The following is a 27,977-nucleotide window of genomic DNA, read 5'->3' on the forward strand; positions in this document are numbered from 1 at the left end:
GCGTCATTCGCTGCCACCCCCCATTTCATTCTGGCTGTTCCTTTCTGCAGGACAGACCAGGCAGCAAATGGGGCCCCAAGAATCTGTACCCCTGTGCAGGTCTTCCTCCGCCCTGGTCTCAGGCCCTGAGAGCTTATCAGTGCGAGTGTTCGGTGTGCCTGCCATGCCCACACGGGTGGGCTGGGGAACAGGGCAGAGCCCCACCTCACACTCAGGGAGGTGGGCGGTCTGCCATCCCCTGCCCTCTGGGGCCATGGAAGGCACCGTTGCCAGGCCTCTCCCCTCACCAGCACTTGGTCTTGTGTCCGGCAGAGCCTGTCAAGCCGAGCTGTCAGCCCGAGTGAGGCAGGATGAGTCCCCTTGCAGGGCCACCCTGGGCCCAGCCCTCCCCACAGCTGGTAAGGAGAGCAGCGGCCTGGCCTGGGCAGATGGAGGGCAGGGGTGCCTCCTCAGGCCAGGTTTCACCCCTTGTCTCAGCACAGTTATCACACTGACACCTCCCAGGTCCCCTGGCACTCAACCCCAGACTCCAGGATGAGGGTGCCCCGCCCAAGCCCATCACCTCCCGGTGGTGGGAGTTGACCGCCCTTGGGCCCTGGCTGACTGTGTTGTCCTAGGCCTTACATGACAGCTGGGGCCTCCCAAGGGCACAGCCCCGCAGTAGTGTAGAGACCCTCACACTTTGATTCCTGGGGCTGGGCCCCGACCAGCAGTCAGTGCTCCGGTCAACAAGTGGGAAGGGAACACACTGTGATGTAATGAGGGAGTTGTGCAGGCAGGCAGTTGGGTGGGTCCCCTGGTCACAGCAGCTCAGGACAAAGAGGCAGGGCCTGTGAGCACAGCCCGCGGGCCCACCCAGCCCTCTGCCCCACAGACTCCAAAGGCTGGCAGGCTGCCCTGCAGGCCCTGAGCCTCCCTGAGCTGTCGGGAGCATTGGAGGATCGAGTCCATGAGATGGGTGAGTCTCCGGGAGGGCAGCCAGTGGCCCTCACCCCTCCCAGGACCAGATGTGGGTGAACAGGGAGAGCCCCTGGCTGCTGTGCGACAGCCCCGCCACAGCCCACTGCCCCTCAAGGCCATCCATCCCCAGTGCTCCCGAGGGCCCCCCTTCCTCCCCCGCTGCCCAGACTTGCAGAGCAGTAAGTGTCTGCTCGGTCCCCAGGGCGAGTGCTGTGCTCAGTGACCCAGAGCCTGGAGAAGCTGCAAGTCCTGAACGGGAAAGAGAACTGGCGGGAGCCGTAGCCAGAGGGACGGTGAGTGTCTGCCACCCCAGGGCCCCGGCCAGGGGAGCAGGGTCCACGGGTAGCTGAGCAAGCGCCCACCTCAGTCTTCCTTTCCCTCCTCAGAATCTGACGTTGGGTGATTGCTCCACCCTGAACCTGTGTGCCCGGAGGGCAGTGAGCGGGGGGCTGCAGCAGCCCACGCCCCAACTGGGGCCAGAGGATCAGGGCCCAGGAGCAGCCAGCAGAGAGGCAGGACGGGGCTGTGGCCGGCACAGGGCAGCGGCCCCCACGGAGGCAGGATGAGGGTCTCCCGCCCAGAACCTGGCGCTAAGGCCCAGAGCAGGCAGGGCCCTGGGAGAGAGCATGTCCGCAGACACCACAGGTGCCACACTGAGGTCTGCCCTGATGGGTGAGGACTGGGGCACCTGGGCAGCATATGTCATTTGCTGGAAAATAAAATTGAAGATTAACGGATGAAGGGCTCAGTTCTGGTCACACATGTGGTACTGGCTGGCGTAGCCACACCAAGACCCCCAGCCCCAGTGACCCACTGGGACCCAGGCCCTTTTTGCCAGGACAAAGAACACTGTGCTCAGAGCAGAGCCAACTCGGTGACCTCCCCTGCTCCATCGTCCCCAGCAGCTAGGGCCACCTTTGCTCAGAGCCCCCGTGATTCTACAGAAGCTACCTGGAGAGCAGAGCATGCCCCTGGAAATGAGAGAGGAGCAAGGTCCAGGAGTTTTATTTACAGAGTGAAGTGCCTTTGCCCACAATGCTGGCTGCTTCATCGAGGCTCTAAGGTGAACAGACCCCCCCCCAGCTGGGCGGGGGCACTGCTTTCCTTACCAGGCCCAGCAGGTGCTGTGGAAACTTTCCAGACACAGGGCCATAGGAGACCGCCAGTGGTGACCTTCCTGTCTGCAGTGGCTCTGCTGGTGTCATTCTGCACACTCAGCCGGTGCTTCCAGACCGTCCCCTGGAGGTGCTTGCAGACTGTGCTGGGATGGAGAAAGGAGGGCTTTCAAAGCAAAGGAAAGAGCAGCGGGCTCAGCCCAGGGCCACCAGGTTCAGGAGGGGGCCTCATGACGGTCTCAGCACAGAAGCCCCAGACCAGGCTCATGGCCCAGAGAGGTCCATGGCCAGCAACGCCACAGCAAACACGAGGAGGTGGATGACGCCCCCACCTCGGACAGGAGGCCGGTGGCAGCTCCACTCTGAACCATGCCTAGAGCTCTTGGGCCTGGCCCTGTCCTTAAGTCTCTGGCTAGTAGGACAAGGGGACGCCCTCCTGTGCCCAGCCCTGGGCTGCCAGCCAGGACCAAAGACCACACAGAGCAGCCGAGGAGCGACTTTATTGTCCTTTCTCCTTCGGCCCCACCTACAGCTGGGCCCCACGGCCCTGACTGTGCTTGGGGACCGAGCCAGCTCTCTTTACCAGTGGGGTCAAGCTGCTGTGAAGCCTCTCCCAAGTCACACAGCACAAAGAGAAAACCTAACTGAGTAAAGCTAACCACCACCAACGTTAACAGTACAACATCCCACCCCCAAGCTGGCTCTTCTCCAGGCCCTGGGGTTGCCCTGGGCAGGACACAGCAATGAGTCAGCCCAGAGCAAGGCGTCCTCCACGACAACAAACCAACTTCTCAGTGGTCCAAGGGTGTGTGCACCTATCCACTGAGAAAGTCAGGCCATACCTGGGCCTCTGCCAACCCCTGAGACACACACAGAGGAGGGTTTGAGCCTTGGGGTGGGTGAGAATGTCCTGAGCCTGGAGAGCCAGGCCCAGTGCACTGACCAACCTGAGAGGGTCCCCGCTGGCCTGGCCACCACCTAGTGACTGCTCAAGGCACTGGAGAGAAGGAGACGCCCACTCGCCCCACGCACTCAGAATGGGGTGCAAATACAGAAACACGCTAAAAGATACTCCCACAGGAATTCAGGGCCCAGTCTCAGCCCATGGGCACAGACAGAACTGCGGGAGGGTGACCGACACTCAGCACAGGAGCAACCTCAGGAGGAAGACGGGAGAAGCTTCTCTAGGGCCTTCTTCTGCTTCTCAGTGGCTGCAGCCAAGGCCTCAGCCAGCTTCTCCTCGGGCATCATGTTGAGCACCTTGAGAGCGAAGAGGAGCTGGTACTTGGCTGTGCTTATGAAGGCGTTGCTCAGGAAGTTGGGGAAGCCGCCGACTCGATCCTTCTGGGTGTAGAGCGGGACCCGCACGAGCCCCAGCACCTGCATGGAGAAAAAACCAGGGTTGGGGCCATGCCCCCACACTGGTGGCGCAGCCCTGGGAGGATGGGCCTGGGCCCTGCTAGGCCAGGGGACAGGCAGCCAGGATGCCAAGGGCATAATGGGAGACCCGGCAGGGTCTGGTGAGGCAGAAGCCAGCTAGCTCCCTTGGAGTGGTGCAGCCCCTCTCCTCCCCAAGCAAGTTTCAAGGCCACCCCATGCACTTCCCACCCTCTGCAGCCTTGGTTCCAGCCCCCAATCTGCTAGCAGGAAGCCCCCCAGTCCACACCCCATGCTCCCCCTTTCACCTGATGAGTTCCAAACACCCAAAGTGGCACTCCCAACCATTCCAGACCACAAACCCCACAAATTACAAAAGCCTTCATCTGCAACCATGAGATCCCAACCTTCTTACCCCCAGTCCATTAACCCAGCCCTACACATCCCCGTTTTTGCTTTTCAGCTTCCCATCTCCCCAGGCAGACACCGCCCCATCCCATCCCCCACACCGATCCCACTCCCCACTCCCAGGATTGGCAATGGCAGGCAGCAAGGCAGATGGAACACAGCCCCGAGGGAGCCCCAGCCCTGCCCCACCCCCCAGGTCCCTCTCCCCACCCCGATGCTGGAGACAGCGACCCCCACCCTCCCGGCCAGGGGACCCTCAGGGGGACGTGTTACCCATCGATGCCTTCCACGGGGCCAGAGCCAAACCCCGGGGTGGGGGGCGGGGCCCAGGCGGCGGCCCCACCTCCAGGCCGTGGTCGCGCGAGTGCACCGCGCTGATCTCCACAGCGTGCAGCTGCTCCAGCGTCAGCTGGCGCGCGTACAGGTGCGCCACGACGCGGTGCGGGCCCTCGGTCAGGTGCGAGCTCAGGTAGTCAGCCTCGGTGAGGCGCAGGCAGCCTAGGCCCAGGCCCAGCACCCGGTTCAGGCCGTCCTCCAGCGACCAGAAGCGCCGGTCCACGAAGCCGCCGGGGAAGCCCAGCAGCCCGTCGAAGCGCATCTGCATCTGCAAAGGAGCGCGGTCACGGGCTCGGGTCCGAGCGGCGCCCGCCTCCCCCCACCCCCGGCCGCCCGCGTCCTCACCAGCACCGAGAAGCGCATAGGGATGCGGCCGAAGAGCTGCCCGGGGTTGGCGGCATACAGCATGGCGTGGCATGAGTGGCTCCAGCCCGGCCCCAAGCGCATCGCCTCTACCCGGCTGATCTGCTTCAGCTCAGGCACCGCCGCCGTCGACATCTTGGCACTGCCCCCAGCGGCCCGGGCACGGCCCCTTAAGTGCATGCGCGGGCCCGCCCCCGCCGCGCCGGGCCAATCCGCGGGCAGCCTCGCCCCTGGGCCACGCCCCTCCGCCAATCGCCGACGCGCACCGGGGCAAGGCCCATCGCGGCGCTCCGAGGTGTCGTTGAGAGGCGGGAGGGGCGTGTGCAAAGGGAGCGGCGGTGCGCGTCCCAGCCGTCATCCAATCGCCGCGCACCCCGAGCTGCGGCCCCGCCCACGGCTCTGGAAAAGCACAGCGCCCAGGATGCAACGCGCCAGCCGATCTCGCCGGAGCCGCGCGCGACTTTGGGGGTACTTCCCTGCTTGCTCCGAGGGCAGCGGGGAGCCCCAACGATCAGCGGCGCCTGTCCCGTGGGGGCGAGCGCCTCTCGCCTCCCCAGGAGAGCTCAGCGGAGCCCCGAGACCAGAGGGCACACCCTCCCCTGCACGCCCTCGAGTCCAAGGTCACTGCTGGTCGGCCTGACTCCAGAGGGCACAAAAGCAGGGCCTGGCAGAGCTCCAACTGCCCCCACGGTTCCCGTCCACGCTCCGCCCTGGACTGGGAGTGGATGGCGGGGAGCGCTGGGCTCCCTAAACCCAGCCTGCTGGGGCAGCAGTGACTTAAATCCCGGGGCTGGGAGCTTCCCAGCCCAGCGCCCCAAGTATCCTCCAAGACAGGCATCGTATGCCAGGCAGAGGATGAGCAAGAGCTGGCAACATCCACCAAAAACTCACTCACACGTTAGGTCCATGGTGGTGGTCTGTGAGATGTGGGGAATAAGGGCCTGACGACGGAGGTTCTCACTCCTCCTGTGGCCCTCTGCCGGGATCAGAGCTCAGACGGGGCAGCGGGCAGAGGGACGCCAGATTCAAGGGCAAGTAACAGTGTCTGAAGGGGAGAGGTCCATCCAGACAGGACCCTGCCTCCAGGCCACAGGGTAAGACCCAAGCCCAGCACCAGTGGGGAGCAGGGGCCACGGAGGAAAGGTGCCCCTGCCCCAACCCCTCATGACACCAGAGTTAAGAAAGGAGCTGAGCCTGTTTGGGGGAAGTGTGGAGGGAGATGCAGGGAAGAAACTGTCTGACCCCAAGCGCCTTTCCACCCACACTGGGACTGTGCCAGACCCAGGCACGACAGAGCAGCTGCACAGCAGAGGGTGGCAGGCCTTTCCTGGGGCGGGGACTGGCCAGCTGAGAACACTGGTTCCTCCCTCAAGCGCCTGAGTCAGAGGGGGCCCATGGAGGCAGCTTGGAACTGTGTTTGCAAAGGAGCTAGGGGCCCTGCCAGCGGGCAGTGGTGCAAACGGTGCTGTGGTGGGCATTCTGGGGCACCAGCCTCTCCCTGCTGGGAGGCCGCTTGCTGGGCCAAGCAGAGGGCCCTTGGCTGGGATCCAGCATCCTGGCAGCCAAACCTGCCTCTCCAAACTCACTCACCCCACATGACAGCTGGAGAGAGTGGCTCCCTTGCTTAAAAACCTCTAATTGTTATCTGCCCCCACAAGGTCTTGTGGTATCTACACCCCACAACCCTCGATTCTGACGTTCCAGCCACTTCGGCTTCTTTCCACTCAGTGGACACACTAGGCTCACTCCTGCCTCCGGGCCTTTGCACTTGCTGGGCCAGCTGCCTGGGGCACGCTTCCAGGGCCAGCTCCTCCACATCCTTCAGGGCTCAGCCTCAGAGAAGCCCTCCCTGACCACGGATAAAATTAAGTCCCCCACGTGACTCCACCGCACCACCCGCTGACTCTCTTCCTAACAGTACCAAACCTGGAAGATCTAGACAACTTGTGCAGGGTCTCACTAACCAGAACGCAAGCTTTTTTTGTGTGTGAGGAAGATCAGCTCTGAGCTAACATCCCTGCCAATCCTCCTCTTTTTTGCTGAGGAAGACCAGCTCTGAGCTAACATCTATTGCCAATCCTCGTTTTTTTCCCCCTTTTTCTCCCCAAAGCCCCAGTAGATAGTCGTATGTCATAGCTGCACATCCTTCTAGTTGCTGTATGTGGGACACCGCCTCAGCATGGCTGGAGAAGTGATGCATCAGTGCGCGCCCGGGATCCAAACCCGGGCCACCAGTAGCGGAGCGCACGCACTTAACCGCTAAGCCACGGGGCCGGCCCCAGAATGCAAGCTTCTAACGGTCCTTGCCGGTTCTGCCTTCTGCTGGCACACAGTAGGTACTCAGTACACACCTGTGGGATGAACCAGCGATGCACATGGGGACTGCAGCAGCAACTCGCCCATCCCGAGGCCCAAGGCTCCTTCTCCACCTGCTCAGGAGACCAGGCCACACCCTAAGGGTCCCCTTGGCTCCAACCAAAGAACCAGCACGATGACCACGCGCCTGGCTCACACGGCGTCTCGGGCGCCCTCACCCCCTCTTGAAAGCCATCAGTCACTGACACCTTACACGTGATGGCGCTTGCGCTGCTGTGAGAGTGCCAGAGCCGCCACTAGCCACTCAGCAGTCCTGTCTCTTGACCAGGACACAGCTGAGGTCCTGCGGTGCTGTGCACGGAGGAAGGAGTGAACAGGATATTGCCGCATGATTTTATTACTATAAATATACAGTAAAAATGAACAAAAACTAGCCAATCAGAGTACATCAAATGATAGCACATATAAGTCCAAGACAGGCCAGTCCGAGTCCCGTCGTTCAGAGCACTGGCCCAGTGCCGATGGCGAGGCCAGGGTGTGGGTGGGGGAGAGGGGAGGGGCGCAGGAAGAGGGCCGGCCGCCTGCGTGTGTGTGCACGTGTGTGTGTGCACATTGGCATGTGTGCACCCGGGAGCACAAGGTAGGCGGGAGGCAGGCGGGGCGGGGAGCCAAGCGGCCGGGGCAGGTCGGCCTGAGCGTGGCTCAGAGCTGTGCATAAGGCAGCGCTCCGCTCACAGGCTCAACCAGGAGAAAGCGAGTCGTCCACTCCAAGCGCCCCACTGGACAAAGCCTCAGGCCGTGCACACGTTCTGTGGACTGCTGCCGGCTGCCCCAGAACCATCCTGCCCAGGAAGCTGCTCAGAAGCAGGCCCAAGGAGCTGCACACACCCACCTGGCCGGCTCCAGGTCCCTGCTGGGGCAGCTCTCACCCTGGTGCACCAGGGATGGGCGACCCCTCTGCCTTTGTGTTGCCCATAAAGCTCATCTTAAAAAAAGAAGAGGTCACCTCAGATGGGACCCTCCTCCACCAGGCAGGTCCCAGCAGGGCCCCACACAAAACAAAGCAAAAAGAAATGCAAAGTGAAGTTTAAATGGCAAAGAGGAAGCGGAAAAGGTCCTTCCCCGGGGTAGGTGGACGGCTGGCCACGGGGAAGCCCCTCCATCTGGAGGGATCTGGCGACACGAGCAAAGCCACCTCTGAGAGGGTGCGGGACTTGGAGAGGGGAAACGGGACACCAACCGCTGCAGACAGGCTGTGCGTATGCACCTCTGCCCGGGCTCGACACCCAGGCTACCCAGAGGACAGGGCCGAGGGGAAGGGCCTCTGGCTGTGGGATGCAGGGAAGGGGCAGCAGCAGAGGGCACAGATCAGCAGCGACTGCCAGGCTGCGAGGAATCCATGTACACAGGGGCTGGGGACAAGCATTGTTTCCTTCACTGTCCATGACTCGGAGCCCATGTCCCTACCTCCCCCACGACAAGGCCCCCATGGCGTCGCTGTGAAGACAGCACTGCAACCACCACTGAATTCTCTTCTGCTGGCTTGCTGAGATCTCGGGGCATCAACCCTGGCTGGGGGGCTGGGCGAGGCCAATCCAGGCTGCATGTGGGCAGTCAGCCCTCGCCCAGGGCATTTGAGGGAACCCAGAGCTCAGCGCCCGGGACAGAAAGCTGCTGTCCTTCATCTTGTACCATTTACAAACACATCGACCGGAGACAAGGGGGTTTGTCATAGGAGACAGTCCACTGTGCTCTTCAATGAAGGGTCGCATGGCCCCTCGGAGCCAGCAGCCACGCAGGGCGTGCGGACAGGAGAGGCCAGGGTCACACTGGAGTCTGGGCGGCCCCTCAGCAGTCTGGGGAGCTGAGGGCTCCATGCTGTCAGCCTGGCCAGGCTCTCAGAGTGGGGTGAGCTCGGTGGTCCCGGGGTCAGGACTGAGGCCACCAAGTGGAGGCCAGGGAGGACCGGTGGTGCGGAGGCTGCAGGGTGTCTCCATGGAGGTGGGCCATCCTGCAGGCGGGAGCAGAGGGAGGAGGGTCATGCTCAGCGGAGTCGTCCCTCCTCACCTGCTCCCTTCACCCGCAAGGCTCTGGATTCCCACCACTCGTGAGCCCCTGGAGGGCAAGACCACCCAGCACCCCCCACCACGTGTCTGGGGTGATCACAGAGGGCCCCGGGACTCTAGCCTTAGCTGTGAGCCAGGCCTGTCCTTCTCGGAGCAGATCACCCCGGGGTGCCAGCAACAGAGCCACAGTCCCCGGTGCCTCGGGCTGCTGGCCCCGGGTCTCCTGCCCACCCCCCTCCAACCCTCCCACACTTCCTGGGATCTGAGGAGCCACTGTCCTGGATGAGGCTGGGCCTCGGGCAACCCCTGGCAGAGGGGAGTGGACTTGGACCCGGGTGCACAGCCAGTGCTCAGAGCAGCCCCAGGAGCCCCAGCCCGCCTTCCTCAAAGGCCTTTTCTGCTGTTTCCACACTGTGGCCTCTGTGATGCTGTGAGTTGCTCTGCCCCTGGACCGGCTCTGCCCCCTGGGCACAGTGCAGGGAGCCCAGGACCTGGGCCTGCAGCAGCGAAGGGGCCAACACACCTCTCAAGGCTGCAGAATGCACGCCACCCACCACCCACCCCCTTGAATGCGGGCCTCCACGGGGCATCTCCAAATAGTAAACCAAGGGGTGCTTCTGCCACAGGCCACCTGCGACAGACCCTCCAGTGAAGGGACTATTTCCTTAGGAGCTGTGGCTTCGTGCAGGAAGTCAGCTCTGCCACAGCAGCCCACAGATGAAATACGTTCTCTGTAGCTCAGTCTGACCTGTGCTCCTACTTCTAGAAGTTTTACCTAAATTGCAACATTGAACATCTTCCACAATGTGGAGACCGGGGCTGACTTTATAAAGTGTTGGGCCCTATTTCAATAGAGGGTAAGATCTGTCAGAAGAAATGTGCAAGGAGGACGAGAGGTTGGTGTGGGAACCTAAGAGCAGCCATCAGAACAAGGGACAGATGCCGCAGCCCAGGCTCAGGACAGCTGACGGGCAGGAAGGCCAGACACCAGCCTAAGGTGCGTCTCCAGGCCAGGGCTGCCGGAGTGCTCCACGCCACACAAGTCTAGGAAACCCTGGGCCACCGAAGGCGCCAGGTTCTCTGTCATCAGGCTTCCCAGAGCTGCTAACATCACGTGAAGGAGAGGAAGGGAGTCCCCAATGCTGTGCCTGTGTTTTGGTGGCACTCTTGGAACCATCTTCCATAAAATGTCCCTTGAGTCACCCAGAGGGCACCTCCCTGTCAGGCAGGGAGTCAACCTTACATGGCCTCCTCATAGACTCAGACCAGAGTAGGCTGCTGTTATGGAAGGTTCCAGAGGTGGGATGGCAGATAGACTAGTCAGCAATGGTGGGGTCGCAGCTAGGCCTGTCTCTGTTCCTGGGATCCTAAAGGCTGGTAGAGCTGCCTAGTCCAGATGGAAAAACCTCTGGCTCCCAAAGCCAGCATGAGAGCACCAGGACCACTCTTAGGGCCCAGGTGCAGCAGCGTTTGGAGAGCTCTGCATTCAGTATCCAGGACCCGGGAGAAGACATGAATGTGGAAGCAGCCCAGAAAACAGGAGGAACCCCCACGGAGGGAGCAGCACAGGAAGAGGCAGCTTGGTGGAGGGGGTCCTCCCTCCAGCAACCTGCCAAGGATGCCCTCACAGCCACCCCGCAACGCGTACAAAGGTGAGCACGTACCAGCTTACTCCTCTATACCAACAGAGCAGGAGTCGGGCCCCAGGGCTGTGCAGAGGAGGAGAGAGACGAAGCTCGGTTAGCAAAGCGCTCAGACAGACCAGCACATTCCATAGCAAACGCACTGGCTTGAAGACAAGATGCCCGGGGGAGGGAGACAAAATGCCCCCACAAACTGATGTGCTGACACAAAGGAGAAACATGCTGAAATATGTCTCCTGAGAACCAGAGCCCTGGGCCAAATTCTAACGCAGAGGAACTCAGCCCAGGGGAGGACACCACGGCGGGCTGGGGCTGGGCTGAACCCCGGTGGAAGACAGGGCCTGGGGAGGCCCCCACCCCCCAGGGCTGCTGGGATGTGGGCAGCTGGGTTTTCACCATTTTCTGGATTTTCCCCCAACCTCCTTTTTTCCCATCATCAGACACTGAGGTTCACTAAGTGATGCCCCATCCACCCAGGGAATGGCCGCGGAGTTGCTGGAAAGAATGAAGACTCCTGTGCATGCGCGTGTTCACGTTCTTAAACACACAGAGGTCAAAGATGTTCAGGATCTCCACTAAGTGAAAAAAGCCAGCGGCAGAAGAGAGAGCGCCCGTGTGTAAGGAAAAGACAGGTACATGTGCTTACAGAGGCGTGCACACCCGCGCCGACCCTCGCCACCCCCCCACCCCCCACCCCCGTGCAAACAGTGGGGCTGCCTCGTCTCTGAGCTCCGGCATCGAGAACCAACCCGACCCTGCACAGCAGGTAGCGCAAAGTGCCAGGGTGGGGCCCAGGCCCAGACACCACGACATCGCCCACTCCTACTGTCCAGCCAGGCCCCAGGGCTGGGTTTTGGCCTTCTGCAGCCCCGAATGCAGACTCCGGCCTCTCCTCTACCATGTCAATGGCTGACTGCCTCTCGTCCCGTGTGTGGAGCTGAAGAAGGCCCGAGATGTCGGCCCAGGGACGGGGGCCCAAGAGCCCGAGGTCCTGGTCTCACCTGTAGGCTGAGCCCACAGCTGTGGTCCGTTCTGACCCTGCAGACACCTGAACACTCTAGGGGCCACGCGAGGGGCAAGGGGCAGCACTGCAGAGGCTGCACGGGGTCAAGGTGTCCCCTCACCCATACCCAGTGGGCCCGAGCAGGGGCCATCCTGCAGGGCCAGGACTCCTGGTCGTGGCTCCAGGAAGCCAAGTCCCCCTCCTGACTCCTACCCTCTCCCCATTTTTACTCATAATGAAATCCTTGAAGTCCTCTGAGAGAACTGACTGGAATTCTGTGTTTCTCTAAGGGGTGCTGCTGCTCAACACAGCTTTTGCCCATGGGTTTCCCTCTGGGTTGGCCCGTGTCACCAATGAACCAACTTCTGCCCTGCCTCCTCACACCTGCTGACCCTCTGTCCTCTAACTGGACCCTCTGTCCACACAGGCTGCTGCTCATCCAGAAGCCAGGATGGTGACAAGAGGCCCTTTCAAACCAAAGCACGTCAGGGCCCCTGATGCCCAGGCCAGGTTCCCAGGGACCAGGCAGTGGTGGCTCCTGGGGGGCAAAGGGGTGTCCCAGCCACGTGTGAGGCACCAGGCTGAGGGCAACGTGGCTATTTATCTTGATTCCAGAACCCCAGATGGCGTCCGGACAGGTGCCAGGACAAGCGTCTGCGAGTCCTCCACTCCCGTCCCCACTCTTTGCAGCTCAGGACTTGAAGCTGAGGATCTCAACCCAGAGAAGCAGAGAGAGGGGCTGAGGCCGTGAGGCCCCGGGCAGAGGCCTTGGGAAAGGCAGACAAGAAGAGAAGCAAGACCACTCCCCGCTGCTCTCAGGCCTCGCTGGCACCCCAGCTTGTCCTCCCGTGCTCTGGCCTGGGACGTGCTGCTTTACCCGGCACCATGGGAACCGGACAGCCCCTTGGGCAGGTGGTGAGGGCTGGTGGCCCAAGTCAGGCCTGGGGCAGGCGGGTGGCTTCTGTCTATAGCTCCCTGGGGCAGAGGCTCTGCCACTGGGGCACTGGCAGGCCCAAGGATGAAGGAAGACACGGCAATGGCAGTGGGACCAGATCTGCTCGTGGGGCCCGGAGCAGGACACAGTCAGGGAGAAGGTCCTTACATAAGCAGCCTTTCTCGCCTGCTTGAGGCTGAACAGGCTCCGGGGCGGGCAGGGGCCGCCGGCACAGGCTCTGCCCCAGAGAGCCAGGCCCAGCAGGAGGGGCGACTGTGGAACTGAGCTGCTGAGGCTGGGGAGTCGACGGAAGGAGCGTGGGCTCCCCATGGGCCAGCCCCTCCCTGAGCAGTCAGAGCAGGCCCCCAGCTCCACAGAGACAGTCACGGCACTGCCCTCAGGCCCAGCAGGCCCCTAGCACCAATGGAGACAGTCATGGCACCAAGTCAGGGGTCAAGTGCTGTTACCTGGCAGGTAGATGTCGGCAGGCGGGCGGGGCTGGCCGCGGCCACAGGGCTGGGGGCTGCCATCCTGCAGGACATTCTCGATGGACGGCACTCGGCTCCCTGCAGAAGAGGGGACAGGTCAGGGACCCACAGGCGGGAGGTGGGTCCAGCCATCCCTCTGGTCAGGAGCCCCAGGAGCCCATCTTCCTCCCCAAGGGTTCTATAGCCACTGGGGGCCCAGGATTCGGCCCCAGACTGCCCCCCAACTCCCCCCAACTCTCCAGGGACCCCAGAGGTAGAGGTTTTCTTTCCTCCCTCTCTTTCCTTCTCTCCCAGCCCAATGTGAAGCTTTGGTTTTGTTTTTAGGACGAAATCATTACATACCCACTTAAAGCAAGATGAAATGGTAATAAATTTAACCGTCTCCGCTTTATCTTTCTGGAGGAGCAGGCGGGGCCACAGCCCGCCGGCCCACACGCCCCACAGCAAGGAGCTCATGCGGTCCTGTGTGGGACCTACGCACGTGGCTGTCCTCCCTCTCACATGTCACTTTTCAGCCTCCTCGTGCAGGAGCTCCCCTCCAGCAGAAGAGGGGCCTGGACCCCGTGACAGGCACACCCGAGGGCCGCCCAGTCCCAGCACAGGCAGGAAGCAGCGGACAGTGCAGGAGGGTCGCGCTCGTCCTGGGGCGGGGGGCAGGACGTGAGGCCTAATGGGGAGAAGGACTTGCTCTGCTCTACGCTGGGCAGGAAGTGATGGTGCCGTGTTCCCAGGAGACAGACACCCCTAACCCAGCACCCTGCCCTGGGACCCCCACACACCTAAGCCCAAGGGCCCTGGCCCAGCAGCCTGCAGGCGGGCCCCACACATGTGTGGTGGGGGCTGCTCCCAGGAGGGATGTGGGTCACCACACTGCAATGCTGGCCAGGGGACCACCCGGCAAAGAGGGGGTCACAGCAACAGAGTGGTTGCAGGTTATGTGAGGGGGCTTGACCACACTGCGGGCCTGGGAACCAGCTGGCCAAGGCCAACTCCTAGCTCTGTCACCTCTAAATTAAGTGGCCCTGGGCCTCCCCTCTGATACCAACCCTGAGCCTCAGTTTCCTCATGTGTCTGACACTGGGAAGGAAGGACCAGGACAGTGGAGGGACAGCATCCCCCCAGCAGGCAGAGGCAGGCCCGGGAGGCACCTCATTAAACCCCACAACCACCAGGAGGTCAGGCAGGGTCATCTCCCCACTCAGAGCCGCGGGGAAGCGGCAGCTGGGCCTTGACCCCAGTCGGGCTGCTCCGTACTAAACCTCCCACTTAGGAGAGGCGCCAGGCCCTCCTCCATGGGAGACTCGGACACGAGAGGAAGGGCCTGGCTGAGCTCACACCCACACGCTGGCCATCTGGCTACGCCAGGCCCAAGGCCCCAACACAGACCCCAGGAGGGACCCACTCCAGAGGGAGGGGCACAGCCCCCTGCCAGGCTGGGCGGCCCGTACAGGACACGCACGGAGAGCTGACCGCGAGGAATGGTCAGGCAGGAAGTAAAACGGCCGCTGTAACTAACGCCGGGTGGGGAGGGAGAGGGGGGAGCGGCTGCGGGCTGTCCTCTGGGGAACCGTGGAGTGACCACTGTGTGTGATTCCCAAGAGGGCAGCCGGCACCGCTGGGAGAAACCGCTAGAAGAGCCGTGCTGGAGCCCCCGCCTCCCCCAGCAGGGAGACCGGAACCCCACTCCTCAGGAAGGGGCTCACCTTGCTTTAGCGACATCTCATCAACCTCCTCTGTCAGGAAACTCTAGAAGACAAAGAAAAAGGCGCCTGGAGCTCGGGTGCCGACCAGGGACTGGTGCACCAGGGGAGGGCGCAGGGCGAGCTGCGGCCGCCAGCCCAAGACACGGGCGTCTGGGGTGCTTCACACAGAGCCCCTCCTCCAGCCTCTGCTGCGACTCCACCCCGCAGATGAAGAAACCGAGCTGGGGGAAGTCACAGCCAGGCCAAGGTCTCCGAGTGGGGGAGTGGCGGAGCGGGCCGGGCGCACCACGCCACAGGTCTGGCAGGCCAACAGGACTCAGAGCTCAGGTGGCGAAGCGGCCTGGGGAGGGTGGGCCAGGGAGGGGCCTCACCTCAGGGGAGCTGCTCAGGGCCAGCCCCAGCCCGCCCGGCGGAGGAGCAGCATCCGAGTCCTGGGAGAGCTTCTCCTCGTCTTCTTCGTGGATGGGGGACGATGGGGACGGCAGGGTGCTGGGGACAGAGAACCGGAGGGTAGAGGAAAAGGCGATGAGAAACGCCAGCCCCACCAAAGCCAACGCCAGCTGGGGGCGACTTGCAAACGTGCGCCCAGGCCCTCACTGGACCAGGCGCCCCTGGGGACCAGCACGATGCGCGGCGGGCGCAGCAGCCAGACAGACATGAGGCCTTCGCCTGGGTGCCGGCACCGGCCTGAACACAGCTTTTATTCCCAGAAGGAGAAGAAAACTGCAACGATATTACCCTTGGGGTGGGAGGGCTGGGGCGTGGGCAGCAGCAGGAGAGACCCCCAGTTTCCTTCCATATTGTTGGAGAGGTTCCCACGTGTGTGAGGCGTGGGGCCGTGGCAGGTTTTATAGAGCCTGTGCCTTCTTTATACTTATCTAGAAAAAAACCAGCCTGTGTCTGAGGAAAGACAACACAGCAGGGCTGGTCGCCTGCACCGCACAAGTGTCCCAGGGAACCACGACTGAGCCTTGGCCACCCCTGGGCTTGGCCCTGGAAGGTTCCTTATGTCAGTGACAATGATCTGGTAATCGCCTCTGGCTTGTCGGGCATAACCGAGGTCGATGATGTGCACCTGGTTTCGCTGCGGCCTGGGTTTTGGTTGCCATTGCTGCTTGCACAGCAGGATGTGCCCACATCACCAGCCCCCAGAAACTCCCAGAACCCAGGGACTCAAACTGCTCCCCTGGGCAGAGACACCGCACACGCCCCTGCGGTTTGCTGCCCCTGTGTGGCCCAGGACAGGGAAGGACAGCGGAGGCCTCTGGCCTTCACGACGTATCTCTTTCCTGCTGCCTTTGGTGTCATCAACCTCAGCGGAGAGCCTGACCCACTACTGGTCCTGTGAGTCCTTCTGGCCAATCACTGAAGGAAACACGTTATAAAATTCTGTAAAGCTGCAAACAAACCCCATCTTGTGCTTCTGATCCGCTCCCACATGCCCAGCTCTGCTCAGGCCCACAGAGTAGGCATGGGGGTCCCCCGCATCCTTCCCCAAGGGGTCCTGGGCCAGCCTCACCTGTCAGGGGATTTGCTCCGCGGCTTGCCCTTCTGGTGGCTGCTTTCCATGATTCGATCGATCCCAGCAAGTGGACAGCTGGCCTGAGACAGGCCGTCTGAGACACCCGAGTAGGTGATCTCTTCATAAAGGGGGGCCGAAGGAATGGCTGGGGAGATGGCCCGAAGGCCGTTGAGTGCCTCGAGCAGGGAGATGGGCTCGTAGCCAGGAGGGACGCTGTCGGAGCTCTGCAGCGACAAGAGCTGGTGAGGGCAGGGCCAGCCGGGATCCCTGCCCACTGCCCACGGCCAGAGCCCCAGACGCCGGGCTCGTGCCCCAGCACATTCTCCTCCCCAGAACCTGCTTTCTGACCATCTGCTAGCTCCACCTTCCAGGAACTCCAATCCCCTCCCTCAGAGGGGCGCTGAGAGCTCTGCAGCCATGTCAGACATCCCTGCCCAGGGCTCCCTCGGCCATCAGCCACAGCACGCGGCCTTGGACGCCCAAATGCCCCACTCATCACCCAGGATGAAGGCAGACAGGGCATCCGGAATAGCCACTCCCACCCCAGCCTCGGCCAGCCCCTACCTGGCTGTCTGTTCCTGCCTGGCAGGGAGTGGAGAGTGAGAAAGGGGTTAGTGGGAGAGCGGAGAACTCAGGAGCGGTGGAGAGCCAAGCCATGCCTGAGGCAGGAGGGCCGGGGACCACACACGAGCAGACCAGGGAGGCCCCAGCCCCCCAGGAGCCTTGCCCAACACAGGTATCCAGCCCCACGTGGGGTCCTCCACAGCCTGGGGCAGGCATCCGTGGGCGTGACGTGCTCCAGGTGATTCTAGTGGACACTCCTGGTTCACAACCAGTTTCCCCCTTTCTGGGAGTAGAGCAAACCAGCAGGCCAAGTCTCACTTTAGGGTTAAAGGTGAAGGGAGCAGGGAGATGCTGGTGCTGGGGGTGTTAGTCAGGCCATTGGGGCACTGTGGGGTGGGGCAGCCAGCTGCCCTCACTCGTGAAAGTGAAGGGCAGGTGCTCCGAATGCTCCCTACGTGACCCCCACCCGCCCAAGCCTGGAAGGAAGGGGAGCTGTCTTTCAGGGAGGCAACAGAGCGACCCTGGGGACCACGGGGGAGGCAGAGGAGCCAGGGTGGGGCTTCCTGTCCTCAGTGAGCACCTCTCAGGTCCCCGGGTCACTGGGCCCGTGGTAGCCTGCACTAGCTCCCAACCTGCCTTCAATTTAAAGGTAAATAATTGCTCTGAACCCCTCACCCCTGTGAAAAGGAAAACTCTCTAGGTTGACTCTCCAGTGACTTCCACCTCAACATCTCACCCAGCCCAGCTGCCACACACTGTCTGGACCCCAGCCTGCTCCCTGAGATGCAGGGAAAAGGCAAGAAAACCAAGTCCTCAGCCCAAAGAGCTCAAATCCGAGGGGCGGAGAGCAGGGATGCAAGACAAGCACGCAGGAGGAACGCTGTTTGCAAACCTAGCGGCAGCGTTAGTTCCACCCCCAACGTCATTCCACTGCCAGCAAGAAAAAAAAGGGAAACAAGGGCATTCGGGGCCAGGGCGGAAGCAGAGCTGGCGAGAAGGGCGGCCCCAGCCGTGGGGACTGGCTCGCTGCTGACAGACCCTGAGCTTTGCTCCTTCCACACAACTCCCTTCCTGGGCAGGGACGCCAGGACTGGGGAGAGTGGATGTGACAGGTTAAATTAGCCACACATCAGCCGGGGGCGAAGAGGACTTCCCGTACTTGTGACTGGTTTAATATCAGGGTGTGGGGCAAAGACGTGGCCATGGGGCCAAACACACTTACTGTTTCCCTTTTAGGTTTCTTGCTGGCCAGGGAGGCGGGGTGCGACTTTGATTTTTTAAAGGGACACTGTCAAGATAAAAATCATACATTTTACAACAGCCACCCCCACGCGGCGCCGGAGCTGGCTGGCTGGGGTCTCTGGATTGCTGGCCACTAGGTGCGCCGTGAGCCAGCGCTTCGCCAACGTAACGTGCATGTGGATGGTGGGGGCCTTGCCAAGAGCAGGTTCTGCCTCGGGGGCCTGGGTGGGCTGAGCCTACACATCTGTGCAGCTCTGGTCTGTGGCCACACGGGGAACAGTGAAGGTAGAGGGTCCGTCACTGTCTCCAATGTCCGCCCACAGTCTGTGTCACCCCGAGCAGCAGGTCCTGGCCAGGGCAGGTGTGAGAATGGCCAGGTGCTCCCCACACGTGGGTCTGGCTGGGCATGGGCAAGGGCCGAGGCCCCCGGGCACCTCTATGAGGCTTGGCACTACCTCGTAAACTTATCACCAACATCTAACTCCTAAAGGTAGCTGGGGAGAAAGATGAGCCCCAGATCAGCCCCCTCCACAATGATCTTAACAGACTCTGGAGAAAAGACCTAATTTGGGTTCTCCCTGGTACCATGTGGAAACTGCTCATACAGGGAACACGGCAGAGAACAAGGACCCATTTAGGGGCAACTGTAACCCTGCGGAAGGGAAGGCATTGGTCCTCTGGGGTGAGCGAAGGTTACAGTCCAAGCCCCAGGCCGCCTTGCGCTGCGGGTGGTGTCTCGGCTCTCTCAGGATGGCGACAACCACAGGAGGGCCCAGCCTGACCCTCAGCCACCAGGGACAGGCACACACAAGCAGTAAGGGAAACCCACCACCTGAGCATCCACCCCTCTGTAAGAACAGTAAGAATCCTCTTCCTGGGCAAGTTCCACTAAGTGCTGCTCCTCTCTCCGGCTGGAGGAAGCACGCCGAGCTCCTGAATAGAGCCCACTGTTCAACATGCTGGGGGCCCTGGTTCAGACGGGGGCCCAGCAGGTTGTGGCTGGCCCCGGAGAAGCGGGTCTGCTCCAGCTGCGAGACCACACCTTCAGATGTTGAAAGAGAAGCCAGAAATCTCAGTTTTAAGGGAAATTCCTAGAATTTTAAGTGTTGGCCAAGTTTTCAGAAACACTGTGAGGACGGAACACATCACACCTGCTGGCCCAGCGCCGAAGTCCATCTTGTGGGTACTCCAGTCCAAAGGGTTTTGGTCCTTTTTTCTTTTTAGAGAGACGGCAGGGCCTCTAAGAATGACTGGGTCCAAACAATCTCAGTTGAGAGCCAAGAAAACAGACTTTCCAGGTGACAACGCTCGTGGCCAGCTGCGATCAGGGAGCTCGAGACTCGGGCCTGCCCCACACTCGCCCCTCAGTCCTTCTGCCCCTGTCTGACCACCTGAGCCTCTCCTTTCTCCCCCCTTCCCCGTCTCTGTGTGTCTCTCTCTGTATCTCTCTCCCACCCTGTCTGTGTCTCTTCCCGTGTCTCTCTGCATCCCTGTCTCTCTCTGTCTCTCCACATCTCTGCCCATCTTCCTCTGTGTCTCTATCTCTCCCCATGTCTCTCTGTGCCTCTATATCTCTGTGTCTCTGTCTGTCCATCTCTCTCGAGATCCCTGAAGCCAGAGTCCAACTTCCCTCATCTGCCTGGCAGCAAGGTCTACCTCACAGTTTCTCAGGGAGCAAGTGCAATGGGCAGTTGCCGAGGTGCCCTCCTGTGCGCCCAGGCTGGGAAGAAGTGGGCAGGGAAGGCGCAGAGGACATGTCACAGCCACCTCTTGGAGGAGACTTCGTTTCCTAAGATTCACAGATTGCCCCTGGTTTTCTGGCTTGGTGGAGGGATGGTGACAGACACGGGGGCTCAAACTCGAGAAGGGGTAGCCGCCACCTCCAGGCTCTTGCTATTGGCAGGAGCATCAATAGCCCCAGAGGCCGGAGCTCACTGGGCTCAGCCTAGGGCACCCCTTCAACCCCAGAGCCACCGTGGAGGCCACGCCTGGCCCACCAAGCAGATGAGGACAGGGGCCAAGACAGCCGGTAGGCGGAGGTACTGGCCAGACAGTCTGGGTGCTGCCCTGGCACTTCCTCAAGGGCAGTGCCTAGACGGGCCTCCTCCTGGCCACACCACCTGGCCCGACAGGGAGCCAGGCGCTGTCCTAACCCGACTGCGGGCCCTGCACAATGGGTGGCAGCTTCCTCCAGAACTCTTCGTCTCCACCCCCACACCTCCCAGGGCAGGAAGAGGCGCTTACAGAATGTTCGTCGTGGTCCATGCTCTGGGCCAGAACGGGGCTGAAGGAGACGGGGGACAGGGCTCCTGGCTTCTTCCTCACCGCCCGGATCTGCAGAAGGGCCCGGAAAGCTGTGGCAGAAGGGAGGGGCTCATGTGAGGCAAGGGGCAGCCGGTTCCAGCAGCACTGAGACCCTCCACGCTCCAGGGACACTGACCACCCCCTACTCCACGGGGGTCCTGGGACAAGCCACATTCCCGAATCAGAGACGAAACAGAGTCGTGACAAAATGGCCCCAACATGGAGACATATGAGGCCAGGACAGCACCAGCCCAGCTCAGATGGCGCTTCTGGGGCGGCAGGCAGGGAGCAGCCAGCCTCTCGTCCACGAACCCCAGACCGCACACTAGACAGCAGACGCCACTGCCAGTTACACCTGCCGACCAGCTAAAAGCGTGTGGTGTGCTCTGGACACCGGCTGGTCTCTTCCCGGACTTTACACCAAGGAAGTGGCCCGCAGGCAGGCAGATGTGCACAGGAACGGCCGACGGCACAACACCTAGGCTGGGAAAACTAGAAGCAGCAGACACTGACCAGCAGGGAAGTGGGAAAATAAACCAGGACCCAGGCCACCAGGCATCCCAAGCGTCCGTCCCCTAACAGCAATGTGATGTCTGGAAGACACCGTGAGGTGAAGGTGTAGGTCACATACGGTCCACAGTCACAAACGGTACCAGCCGGGCCCCAATAAAAGAGTCATGTCCCCGGTGGTGACGGCAGTCGCCCCAATCTGTAGGCCTCAGGGACAAGGGCCCTGGCCCAACTCGCCCTGCCCAAGTGCTGGTCCTCCAGACTACGCTGTGCCCCTCAGAATGCCCCAGGAGGCCGGGGTGAGCACGGCAGGCTGGCCTTCCATCTCAGCTCAGGGTCCCGCCAGCTCTCACAGCCCCCCACCCCAACTTCCTACTTTCCTGTTCCCTGCCTTTCCCTCAGACAGGAGAGCGATGGGCCCTGCAGGCTGCAACTCAGAGTGGGCTGGGCAAGGTCCCTCCAGGCCCAGAGTACAGCCCCCTGCAGCCTCCCCTCCCAGCCCCTGCTATCCCGTTGAGGCTGAGGCATCCTCCTGGGCTCTGGACCCCCAGACCACATGGCCTTGCCCTCCACTTCTGCACACCCAGCCTGCCCTGCAGTCCCTGCACACGTACGCCCTTTCCACAGCCCACCTGGCTATCCCGGGGGGACAACCCCTATGATGTGCTGGTGGCTGGCTCTGGTTCACAGCGTGGGCTCTGGGGCCAGACCCCAGTTCAAAGCCCACCCCTGCCCCTTACCAGCTGTGACCTTGGGCAGGTCCCCACTGAGCCCCAAGACAGTGACAGATCAGGACACATGGCTGATCCTGGCTCAGGAGCTCGAGGGTGAAGAATGAGTACCCCCGGGAGAGGTGGACCTGCACACCAGGTGCAAACGGCAGATAGGCTTTTTCTAAAAAGCTATTTCCCTACTAAAAGAAAATGTTCCGCAGCTCCCACATCCGCTCTCCCCATCCGTACCCCGTGTCCCCACTGCTGGGACCCACGAGGAACCGGGGCCAGGACCGCTGACCCACCAGCTTGCCGCTCATTTCGACCCAGCAGGACTTTACCCTCAGAATATTTAGATGCCCTCTATTGGAAGACAAATATTTTACTCAGAATTACGCCCAATGTGATGACTTTTGACTGAGAAAATGTCTGGAGTGCTCCAGGAAATGATCGAAATTTAATTCCGTGATCATTTACCCAGCACGCTTTTCATGAGAGAGAGAGAGAGAGAGAGAAAGATCGGCCCTGAGCTAACATCTGCCAATCGCCCTCTTTTTGCTGAGGAAGACTGGCCCTGGGCTAACATCCGTGCCCATCTTCCTCCAGTTTATATGGGACGCCGCCACAGCATGGCTTGACAAGCGGTGTGTCAGTGTGCGCCCCGGATCCGAACCGGCGAACCCCGGGCTGCCACAGCTGAGCGTATGCACTTAACCGCTTGCGCTACCGGGCCAGCCCCTCACTGTAATTTTTTGTCAAAGTATTTTCCACATAATCTTTAAAATAAAACTATGACTCACTGATCAATTTTTGTCCAGTTCCAATTTCACTGCGAACACCTGCCTGGAGCACCCCTCCTGGCCGTTCATTCTAAAAGTCTGATTTTCCTGGAGGCAGATTTTGAGGATCTAACAGTACACGGGCCAGTATAGTGGCTGTGGGTGTTAACTACACCCACATGTTCCGACTCCCCGTGCACTGGGCGGGAGGCTGACAGCTCGTCATTTCCTAGCCCCCGGGCTGCCCTGGCGCCGCGAGCCCACTCACGCAGCCGGCAGATGGGGCAGTTGCTGGCCTGGTAGCGCAGCGTGTCAGCGCAGGAGTTGCACAGGCACAGGTGGCGGCAGGGCAGGATCAGCGTGTCCCGGAGGTCTGACAGGCACACCACGCACTCATTGCTGTTGTCGCTGTTCTCCTCGTCTGAGGGCTGCAGGGACATGGAGGGTCCAAGTGTTGGCGGGCTCCCGAGGGCCAGAGGCTGGGGCCTGGGATGGTGGGGGCAGGGAGGGGGCCTTCCTGTCCCCGGCCGCCCACCAGCCGTCCCGCACTACCCCTGAGGGCTGCTGTGGCAGAGGGAAGCCCAAGAGAGCGGAGGAAGGTCACCGAGGAGCAGGACTCAGGAGATGCAGGCCAGATCCAGTCACACCCACCCCACAGCAGAGACGAGAATCTGTGCCCCACCCCCAGGCAGACCCCAAATCAAGACAACTCAGGTCTCTTTCTATTCCTCAGAACCAAAGAGAAAATATGGAAAAGACGTGATACTACGGAACACGTCTTCATTTGGTTAAAACAAAAAAAAATCAGACAAGTCTCACTTGTTTGAAATATTTTCATTTAGTAATGGCAGCTTCTAGAAAACAAAATTAGTGTCTGGGGCCGGCCCCGTGGCTTAGCGGTTAAGTGCGCGCACTCCGCTGCTGGCGGCCCGGGTTCGGATCCTGGGCGCGCACCGACGCACCGCTTCTCTGGCCATGCTGGGGCCGCGTCCTACATACAGCAACTAGAGGGATGTACAGCTATGACATACAACGATCTGCTGGGGCTTTGGGGGAAAAATAAATAAATAAAATTAAAATTATCAAAATTAGTGTCTGGATCAAGAGACAGTAACATTCTAAAGCAGGAGTCAGCCACCTGTTTCTGTAAAAGAAGTTTTATGGGACCACGTTCTCGCCACTTGTTGCTATAGCGTCTCTGGCCGCTTCTGCAATGTAACGACAGCGTTGGATAGATGTGACAGACACCGTACGGCCAACCAAGTCGAAATGTTTACTACCCTGCCCTTTACGGAGAGTCAGCCGACCTCTGGTGTAAAACAGTTGAAATGGGCAGAGCGTGCTCATCTGAGGCTCAGGGCCTGGCCAACCCGCCCTGTCCTCCAGCTTCTAGCCAGTTCCAGCCATCCTCAAAGCTGGCGTGTGAGACTTTGGGAAGTTTTTAGAAAGAAGCAGCCAGTGTGCCTTTAAAACCGATGACAAAGGTACTGGCTTGATTCTCTGCTACTCTCCCCTGGCTGAGCCAGACCATGACTCTGCCAGCCCCCAGCCTCTGTTACAGCACCCAGAAGGTGCAGCCCTCCACATCACGCAGGGCTCGGGCCGGGGAGACGAGCCGCTCAGCGGGGGCAGCGGGGGCTCAACCGCTGGTCATGAGAACAGAAAGGCCAAGGCAGCACCAGACAAGTCAGAGCAAGCAGGAGGGTCCCCACGTCCCCAGGCTGCCCTGACGGCCAGCAGTCCAACGATGGTAACAAGCCAGTGAATTTGCTGGAAAAATGACAAAATGTCCCATAGACTGTGTTAACTCTCAAAAAAATTCAGGACAAAGGACAGCGTCTGGGGGTCCCGAGGCCTGCAGAAGAAGGTGAGGAAAGCGACTGGCTCATCTCCCATCAACCTGCTGGGCCCTGGGCACAGCAGGGACCCCAGGCAAGTCTCTCCCGTGAGCTGCTCCCGTGCACACGGAAGGCAAGCTGGGAGCAGGCCGGCCCGGAGCCCCGGCAGGTGCTCACCCCCAGCACACACCTTCGTCTCCTGGTTGTTCTTGTTCTCGATGCCGTAGATCTCCTGCAGCAGGTAGCTGACACGGTCCACCTGGAGAGCAGAGAGGCGTCTGGGCACTTGCCAGCCCCCTGAAGGGCTCCTCTGCACCCACTTGGCCCAATGCCACCGCCCAGGTGCCAGGCTCACGTCCCAGGTGCAGGCGTGGTTGGGACTTCCACCCAGCGGAAGTGGGCCCAATGCCAGGACACAGCCAGGGAGAACCGGCTACCTGCCCAGCCCAACTCACAGCACAGGCGTAGGCCTGGGGGCCCAGTGGTCCTGCCCACACAGAGGGCCTGGAGTCAAGCTCCACACCAGCCCAGCAACCACACCCTCTGACACCTGACCGTCCCCAACCCAGAGAAAACACACTTTGGACCCACTCATCACCAGCTGCGCAAGAGTGACCAGGGTCAGGCCTCACATTGACCATGTTCAAAAGTGGTCTGAGCTGCTCCCGTCCCACAGTTCCATAGACCACAAACACCTGTCAGCCAGCTCTCCTGAGACAAGTGCTCTGAGCATCGCTGGGGTCTCCTGCCCTCCTGTCACCTTCAGGGGCCGGACCTGACAGAGCTCTCTACCCTTCTTTTAAGAAACTAACCAACATCACTCTCGGACTGTGGTTGATGCACCTGAGCAGCACACACAAGGACAACCTAACCATGGCTTTGGAAAACAGACCCCACCATGGCCACTGTTAACATCAGTCTCAATATCAGATCTAACATGGTGCATTCAGGGGACACCATCCTCTAAATTCTCACAGCCACCTGGAATCATTCTTCCTGGCGTAGGACCATGGAATTACTGACCCCAAAGAAAATGGGTCTACAGCTCCCATTTGCTCCCGGATATTCCATCTTTCCTCTCAAATACTGATTAAGTCAATCCCAATCTTTGCCTAATACTGAAGTATTTTCAGCAATTTGTAAGGAGAAGGGGAGGTTGCAGTCCTTCTGTTTCCTGTTCCCTTCCTCCCTCTGTCCAGTCATTCACTTGGCAAACATTTACTGAATGCTCAAGCCGGACAAGACTCAGAGCTACAACAGCCAATGCTGGTACGTGGTGGGTGTGCAGTACACCGCACACATCCAATGACCCTGACGTCCAGGAGCCCAGAGCCCACAGCGATGACAGACAAGTCAACAGGCCGTCACCAGCTACCTCAACAGCAGCCATGGTGGCTCAGGGAGAATAATCCACGAGACCACTGGATCACGTGTGCATGCGCCTTTTAAATCAAAAGGGCTGGGCCGGCCCCGTGGCTTAGCGGTTAAGTGCGCGCGCTCCGCTACTGGCGGCCCGCGTTCGGATCCCGGGCGCACAGCGACGCACCGCTTCTCCGGCCATGCTGAGGCCGCGTCCCGCATACAGCAACTAGAAGGATGTGCAACTATGACATACAACTATCTACTGGGGCTTTGGGGGGAAAAAAAAAAGGAGGAGGATTGGCAATAGATGTTAGCTCAGAGCTGGTCTTCCTCAGCAAAAAGAGGAGGATTAGCATGGATGTTAGCTCAGGGCTGATCTTCCTCACAAATAAATAAATAAATAAATAAATAAATAAATAAATAAATAATAAAGTAAAATAAATCAAAAGGGCTCAAGACATTTCCACTGATGGACTTACGATCTGCTTCTGCTTTAAAGGCTTCACGGAGAAGCTGCCATCGACGTGCTGCAGGAGAGAAAGACAGAGGTTAGCTTGGCCCCCCTGGCACGGCTCAGCGCTCCCACTCAGCCAGCTGAAGGCTCTTCCTCAGCCACTCCACAACCATGGCTGAAAAAAGGAGGGACCATGCGAAGACTAAAGAGCCAGGCAGGGTTTCTAAAATGTGGCCGTCTGACCTGGGCTTGAAGCTACCTGGAAGAAGCTTCTAAAAATACCACCTCCTGGGTTCTGCTCTGACCTGTAACACCCAACTCTCCCGGGCAGTTGTCAAGCACACTCAAGTTCACGACCATCAGCTAAGCCTGACGACGGACAAGAGCCTCCCAACAGCAAGAAGCAGCACCTGAACAGCAAGAACTCAGACAGACCAGCTCTAGCCCTCAAAGGGCTTGGTTAGTTGAGGAGAAACAAGGACACGCACATGCAGGCATACGCAGGGAAGCCCGCAGCTCTCAAAACCGTAAGCACACGAGCCAACGCGTGCAGTGGTGTCTGGGGAGACACACTGCTCAGAGGCAACACGGTAAATTAAGGGATGAGATCTGCGACACCACCAATTAACCTTCTGAGTCAACCGAGACCAACACTCAGCATTTTCTGGTAAGGCTAATGGGTTCCTACAGAAGTTTCTAGTATGTTGCACTCCAAAAATAAAGCAATTTCTCACTGGGCTTTCAACTAGAAGCACAGAATGGAATATTTGCCAGCAATGGCCCATCCACCTTGGCCAGAGAAGTAGATGGGTAAATAGTGACCATCTCTTCCACAAGGCTGGGCTTGGGGAGCACAGCTGGCAGGCCCAGAGCTGGAGAGGGAAAGGCCCAATCTCTGCCTGGGGGCCCCAGTGTCACCACGGCCCCAGGAGGCCAGGGAGAGCACAGGACAAACGGGCCAGAGGGCCTCAGGTCCAGAGGTACTGACTCCCTGGGGCCTCTGGAAAGACCCAGATCACAGGAAGAAGCCGGGCTCTGCACTGAAGGCTCTTGGGGCTTCAGACACACACCAGCTGAGGAAGCCCGGGGTCAGCAGGACGCCCAGGTGTGATGGAAAGTCCAGAACAAGCAGTCTGTGCCTGGTTTCCCTGTGGGGTCCTAGATCCTCACCCACCTGGGCCACAGGCTGGTGCTGAAGACACTTTACTACTACAGAGCCCTGACCAAGGTCAAAGAGTATTGCAGGGGGTGTCAACACAGCATCTTCAAATGGGGACCCCACTACCACACACCCCACGACCTCTGGCAGGGCTCTCAGCGAGCAGAGACTCCGTCTCAGCACAGCTGGGCACTCGCTCGCTGCACGGATGGACACACAGGACTGCCTGGTCCCCAGGTACAGCAGTGACCAGTGAGCAGACTGTCCCTAGAACCCATGACGTCCTAACACGGAGTCAGCAGTGAGGCTGACCGCCCCATCACCAAAGCCAACATCCCATGACACCCCGTAATCACGACCACAAAACACAAAAAGCTGTGGGCATGGGGACTCGGGTCTGCACAGAAGAAAGGGCCAACACCTCCCTAAGTTCAAATACATGCAACACTAAAGGTAATATTAAGTGACTCCTTCCATGTAAACGTCCTCTTTATAAGTGGGGTGTCAGCTTGGGGACCCCCGGACAGCCTGGGTGTCTTTTCCCTCTGCCACCCACACAGGGTCTGGGGCCATGCTAGGCAGATGGCAGACCCTCGTTCACCCCACCAGCCTCCACTGGGTGCCTCCTGCATGCTGAGCACTGAGGAAACGACAGAGAACGGGGGGGCTCAGTTCCGCCCTCACGGACATGTCTGCCCCACAGGTCAGGAAGGTCCCGGCAGGGAGTGACATCCATCTAGCCCCTCGGAACCAGGATGACACAGCCAGATGGAAGCGGGGCAGAACGTGTGTTTGAGGACTGGACAGGACTGAGGGGT

At 60.3% G+C, this 27,977-nt stretch overlaps 3 protein-coding genes across 17 annotated transcripts in view; 1 reads left to right on the forward strand and 2 right to left on the reverse strand.

Annotated features, from left to right (window-relative positions):
• The window catches only part of ANKS3 (ankyrin repeat and sterile alpha motif domain containing 3), a 28,870-nt gene extending 27,472 nt beyond the window's left edge, over nt 1-1,398 (forward strand). For 8 of the 9 annotated variants that reach the window (XM_058570123.1, XM_058570124.1, XM_058570127.1 and 5 more), the window contains 4 exons: nt 313-398; nt 875-958; nt 1,163-1,253; nt 1,347-1,398. In XM_058570123.1, the coding sequence (XP_058426106.1) occupies nt 313-398; nt 875-958; nt 1,163-1,242 (250 nt within the window). In that variant the 3' untranslated portion in view covers nt 1,243-1,253; nt 1,347-1,398. The remainder of the gene's footprint in view (nt 1-312; nt 399-874; nt 959-1,162; nt 1,254-1,346) is intronic. The other variant, XM_058570126.1, reaches the window with a different exon arrangement.
• Nucleotides 1,397-4,709, reverse strand: NUDT16L1 (nudix hydrolase 16 like 1). 4 transcript variants are annotated; one of them, XR_009224137.1, is made up of 4 exons: nt 4,542-4,696; nt 4,134-4,464; nt 3,233-3,455; nt 1,397-2,221 (listed from the first exon to the last, which is right to left on the reverse strand). XR_009224137.1 is itself a non-coding variant. In XM_058570137.1 (4 exons), the coding sequence occupies exons 1-3, from the start codon at nt 4,692-4,694 to the stop codon at nt 3,234-3,236; spliced, it is 636 nt and encodes a 211-aa protein (XP_058426120.1). In that variant the 5' UTR covers nt 4,695-4,709; the 3' UTR covers nt 1,397-2,221; nt 3,233. The 4 variants fall into 4 exon arrangements, 3 of the variants coding, with proteins under 3 accessions (XP_058426120.1, XP_058426119.1, XP_058426121.1); XM_058570137.1 differs by having other exon boundaries at nt 4,204-4,464; nt 4,542-4,709; XM_058570136.1 differs by lacking the exon at nt 1,397-2,221 and having other exon boundaries at nt 2,561-3,455; nt 4,204-4,464; nt 4,542-4,709.
• A 2,545-nt stretch (nt 4,710-7,254) lies between these two features.
• The window catches only part of MGRN1 (mahogunin ring finger 1), a 54,081-nt gene continuing 33,358 nt past the window's right edge, over nt 7,255-27,977 (reverse strand). The window contains exons 8-18 of one of the 4 annotated variants that reach the window (XM_058570134.1): nt 26,026-26,073; nt 24,375-24,443; nt 22,615-22,774; nt 20,285-20,394; nt 18,021-18,086; nt 16,232-16,458; nt 15,084-15,201; nt 14,713-14,755; nt 12,989-13,087; nt 10,606-10,650; nt 8,802-8,886 (exon numbers count right to left, since the gene is read on the reverse strand). In XM_058570134.1, coding sequence (XP_058426117.1) covers nt 10,610-10,650; nt 12,989-13,087; nt 14,713-14,755; nt 15,084-15,201; nt 16,232-16,458; nt 18,021-18,086; nt 20,285-20,394; nt 22,615-22,774; nt 24,375-24,443; nt 26,026-26,073 — 981 coding nt within the window. In that variant the 3' untranslated portion in view covers nt 8,802-8,886; nt 10,606-10,609. Of the gene's footprint in view, nt 8,887-10,605; nt 10,651-12,988; nt 13,088-14,712; nt 14,756-15,083; nt 15,202-16,231; nt 16,459-18,020; nt 18,087-20,284; nt 20,395-22,614; nt 22,775-24,374; nt 24,444-26,025; nt 26,074-27,977 lie in introns of all 4 variants that reach the window. The other 3 variants (XM_058570132.1, XM_058570135.1, XM_058570133.1) reach the window with 3 other exon arrangements.

The sequence above is a fragment of the Diceros bicornis genome, chromosome 26 (assembly GCF_020826845.1).
Source record: "Diceros bicornis minor isolate mBicDic1 chromosome 26, mDicBic1.mat.cur, whole genome shotgun sequence".
NCBI lineage: Eukaryota > Metazoa > Chordata > Mammalia > Perissodactyla > Rhinocerotidae > Diceros > Diceros bicornis.

What these genes read in the sequence shown, in the direction of transcription:
- NUDT16L1 (XM_058570138.1), bottom strand. Translation starts at nt 4,694, where the DNA reads ATGTCGACGGCGGCGGTGCCTGAGCTGAAGCAGATCAGCCGGGTAGAG. An exon ending in CTATGCGCTTCTCGGTGCTG is followed by an intron (nt 4,465 to 4,541) that starts GTGAGGACGCGG and finishes GCTCCTTTGCAG; the next exon opens with ATGCAGATGCGCTTCGACGG. An exon ending in CCCGTGGAAGGCATCGATGG is followed by an intron (nt 3,456 to 4,133) that starts GTAACACGTCCC and finishes TTCTCCATGCAG; the next exon opens with GTGCTGGGGCTCGTGCGGGT.